This window comes from Rutidosis leptorrhynchoides, chromosome 3, assembly GCF_046630445.1.
Source record: "Rutidosis leptorrhynchoides isolate AG116_Rl617_1_P2 chromosome 3, CSIRO_AGI_Rlap_v1, whole genome shotgun sequence".
NCBI lineage: Eukaryota > Viridiplantae > Streptophyta > Magnoliopsida > Asterales > Asteraceae > Rutidosis > Rutidosis leptorrhynchoides.
This window is the reverse complement of record NC_092335.1, coordinates 595,057,572-595,061,846: the sequence shown is the minus strand read 5'-3', so window position 1 is coordinate 595,061,846 and position 4,275 is coordinate 595,057,572. Positions and strand designations below refer to the sequence as shown.

Genomic DNA, 4,275 nt, shown 5'->3' with positions numbered 1-4,275 from the left:
ACCGTAATCGGTTTGCTTTCAGCCATACGCTTCATCATAGTATCAAAAGCCGCGTAAGCCGCCTTCATCAATTTTCCATTCACCAAACCCGAAGCCCGCAAAACTGTTCAAAAAAAAATTGTGGTATTAATTATATAAATCGAAAAGAAAATAAAATTAACAGCGAGTGTTAGAAAAGTAAACTGAGCGACTTAAAGCACGTTACTCAGTACAAAAAATACATCAGACTGTAAGTCTGTTAAACAAAAGAAGCAAAAGAAAGTAAACATCTCTATCAATCAATATCCCCTGACCCCTAGCGCATCCCTAGGGTTTATTCGCGCGATAAACCCTTTTCCCCAAAATTTCACTCCAATTCATTCGCATTACATCACTTTTGCGTGTTGCCTTCCTACCTCCGTCTTCCTAGGGTTTCATTTCATAAGCATACTCTAATTTCTTCTTTTTCTCTATCAATTGGAGTACAGGTACATGGAGGAGCAACACCAGAGTAAGTTCCTGTTTATCAATCGTGATCGCTACTGATATATTTCTTTAATTTTGATTATTACTTATTTTTAGTAAATTGTTGATATATTGATTCCGGAACTAGTTAATTTTAGTAAATTGTTGATATATTGATTCCGGAACTAGTTAATTTTAGTAAATTGTTGATATATTGATTCCGGAACTAGTTAATTAGAGATTAATTAATTGCATATGTGTTTAGGATGATATAATCGGTTTAATTTTCAAGGATCAAATGATATCTTTGTGAGTTTCTGTACTCTGTTTAATTGTTTATGTAATTGGTGTATAGATTTAGTTAGTGGAGGAGGATTATGTGTATTGTTGTCTAAACGTTTATTCGAAATTATAATATGCTATAAGAAGTTTGTAGTTATGGAATATTGTTCTCTACTAGTTTTCTTGAACCTATGCTCTATGTAAAATGGTTAGAGATAAAACTATAATTGGATATTGAAAATATATTTTGACAAAGTGCTTTAATTACTTCAGGGACCTGTATAATTGTGAATACCTGATAGCCTTGTTGTAAAAAGCCCCGATTACTCCCAATTAATCCACCATTACTCCTTTTTAAGAACAGTCTGATTCGATTTTGTATAATCCGCTAAACTAATCGGTCAACGTCAGTTAATGGGTCAAAATCGGATTTGTTGATCAAAGTCGGTCAACAAAATTGCTCAACATATTAACATAACTTTAAACTTGAATTTTAGAGTTTTTGAACAAATTGAACGAATTCAGACAATTAGGTTAAAGTTTATGTTTATGTTTGTGGTTTTATTCTATATTTACACATATAATTTTGAAATATATTATTTAAATGTAAAAAAGTATAACCCGATTAATCTCCTAATTGCCGATTACTCCCTCCAAAGTCCCAACCGATTAATCCCCGAATAACAATTTTTGTAACCTTGTGATAAATAAGGCATGAGAAATAGTTAAGAAAGTAACTTTTAAGGATGCTTGGCCTTTCAAAAGCTATGATGAACAATGTGCAAAAAAATATGTCGGTTTTTGCAAAATTAATAGATTTCTATTTTGTGATGTTCAATCTGTCTGACAATCTTTAAGCTTTTTTCAACTACTTAACCCTCTGATTTCAGTTAAAGTAACGTCAGATGTTGTAGGTGTGTCAAATTGTTATGTATTCAAAAGTCGGTTGCAAGAGTATGCTCAAAAGGCAGGACTCACTACACCTACGTATCATACTATCAAGGAAGGTCCTTCGCACCAGCCGGTATTCAGGTCATCTGTGGTCATAAACGAGAAAACATACGATTCTCTGACCGGGTTTTTAAATCGGAAGGCGTCTGAACAATCTGCTGCAGAAGTTGCTCTTATTGAAATTTCTAAATCTGGGGCTACAGATATAATCGTTTCTCATCCCATAGTAAGTATTTCTTTGCCAATTATTGCATCAATAGAGTGAAACTTACCATGCTTATAAATTTATTGTTATATCCTCTTTCATAAGTCTTGTTTATTTCCCTAGCTGCAATACCAAAAAATCCTCTTATTGTTGACCATATGTAAAAGCGAAAACATGATCAGTTTCACGTGAAACTTAATTTTGAGGCTCCACTTATAAATAGAAAGATAATTGCTCAGAGAAATATGTAATAGATGAGTCTAGAATCCATATATCTAGCATGTATAAGTTATGTCTAATGACTCAATGAGTGGTCTCGAGTTTAAATGGGAAAAGGGTCGGAAACGGTCACTGGATTACCCGACGTACACTGAGTAAAAAATACTTCCATTTTTCAGGTAGACTGAATAGGGAAAACTTATCCATTTACCCGTTTTACACATGTAAATTTGCAACTATTATCAATTTAACTATATCTTTGAATCCTGATATCTTATTATTTCCCAACGAATACTCAATCTAATAAGTTCAAAAGACTTTGGTTCAGCATGGATCTACTATCACTAGCCTATATATTACATTATGATGTACTTATCTAGTGCCTTTGGCGAAAGTCAAAACACAATGTGCATATCAATCTTGAAATTGGAAAAAGTTCTTTGTTCGGTTTATTTGTCTTAAATGCATAGCACAATTTATCTCAATTCTATCTTAAAACCTCTCTAGTCTGCCTGTCTGTGCTCGTATTTGGCTTAAGACTTGTGATCCAATTGTGTGAGACTGGGTAGGGAGAACTAGTGCAGGTGCTTCATCCATTATTATTGGTTAGGCCTGTTTTTCAGTTCACAAGTTTTATTTCCTTCCCTGAAGTTATCGTAATAGCAGACAGATAGATTACTGGAGCATTTATTGTTGTACACGTGCAAGTGGTCCATATATAGGAAAAAATTTCTTAAAGCTTTACTTGGCTATTAGAGCTATAAAACTAAATGACCAGCTTAAATAATTTACGGGTTGTGCTCTAGATCATAATCTATAGGTGTTTGCGGAAATGATTCTCAGTTTCTTTATCTTCTCTTAAACCATTCAGACAGTTATAGTTTGTTTTTGTGGCTCAGATGGGGAATTTCGTTTCTGTTATTCCTTCTATTTGCACAACTCTGACCTTGTTTTTCTCTTCTTCTAACTGTATTCTTCCGTACTTTTGTAGCATGAAACTGGATTATGCAAGAACCTACTTCAAGAATATGCACAAAAGATGAATTACGCGATCCCATCTTACGTCTGCACAAGTGACGCAACAAAGGGCCGAGATTCCCTGTTTTCTTGCACAGTTGACATAGGAGGAATTAAATATATCGGCACAGCAGCAAAGACAAAAAAGGAAGCTGAACTGAAAGCGGCAAGAACCGCTCTTTTGGCAATACAAATGAGCGCACCTGAGCCAAACGAAAAACCAGAGACATCCGATACGGATTCCATATACACAGTGGTCCCCACTAAAAGGAAGGAACCCGAGCGACCTGTGGTGGAAGTACAGGACAAAGTGAAGAGAAATAAAAGGAAGAAAAATAATAAGTTTCCTAAGAGACGAAAGAAGAATTTTCGAAAACCTGGTGAAGTTGTTGAGGTGAAGCTAGATGATTCTTCTCATGGTGAAGTAACAAAACTGAAGACAAATGGGGAATGTGTTTTGGTTCGTTGTAGCAACCCGAGCGAGTCGGGTCCATGTAGCAACTCGGTTGAGTCGGGTCCATGTAGCTTCCCGAGTGAGACGGGTCCATGTAGCAAACCGGGTGAGTCGGTTCCATGTAGCAAACCGGGTGAGTCATTTCTGCGCAGCAATCCAAGTGATGTTTAAAATTCACTTTTTGAACATAAAATTGTTTCCATGAGTTGAGGGAGATTTTGAGCAATTCAAAAGTTATTGGGTGTGATTTGTACTTGTGCTATTATCAAAAGTAACAACTAATGTAGGCGAATTAATGAACCATGCGAAATGCTATTCTGAATTAAGAATTAATGAACCGATATAATACTATTCTCAGTACTTGGTTGATCCTCCCCTCTAGATTTATGAACACGACGATATTAAAGAATAGATAGAATTACGCCTTTGGTCTCTAAAGTTTGTATCAAATCACGTTATTCACGTATTTGGCCTTAATTCTTTTTTTTCTTCTTGACTTTGGTCACGTCACTTGCAAGTGAGGCATATTTGTCCATCTATATTTTATTTGTACCTTTGTGATAGACATGTTCACAACACTTTTCAAATCATTTTCAAAATCAAAACCCTAACTTTTCACAACGACGAAATCGCTTAAATATAAATTGAAATTCGAAATGATTGTTGATGTGGTCAGAGCTAGGGATGATAAAGGACCATATAT

The 4,275-nt window shown here is 35.1% G+C and overlaps 1 protein-coding gene across 2 annotated transcripts; it reads left to right on the top strand.

Annotated features, from left to right (window-relative positions):
- The first annotated feature begins 260 nt into the window (after positions 1 to 260).
- Positions 261 to 3,914, top strand: LOC139898782 (double-stranded RNA-binding protein 8-like). 2 transcript variants are annotated; one of them, XM_071881553.1, is made up of 3 exons: positions 261 to 490; positions 1,641 to 1,903; positions 3,093 to 3,914. In XM_071881553.1, exons 1-3 carry the CDS (start codon positions 472 to 474, stop codon positions 3,741 to 3,743), a joined length of 933 nt encoding a protein of 310 aa, XP_071737654.1. In that variant the 5' UTR covers positions 261 to 471; the 3' UTR covers positions 3,744 to 3,914. The 2 variants fall into 2 exon arrangements, with proteins under 2 accessions (XP_071737654.1, XP_071737653.1); XM_071881552.1 differs by having other exon boundaries at positions 1,632 to 1,903.
- Positions 3,915 to 4,275: the final 361 nt, after the last annotated feature.

Excerpts from the sequence above, each read along its gene's own strand:
- LOC139898782 (XM_071881552.1), top strand. Across the intron at positions 1,904-3,092 it reads TAATCGTTTCTCATCCCATA|CATGAAACTGGATTATGCAA; the intron begins GTAAGTATTTCT and ends GTACTTTTGTAG.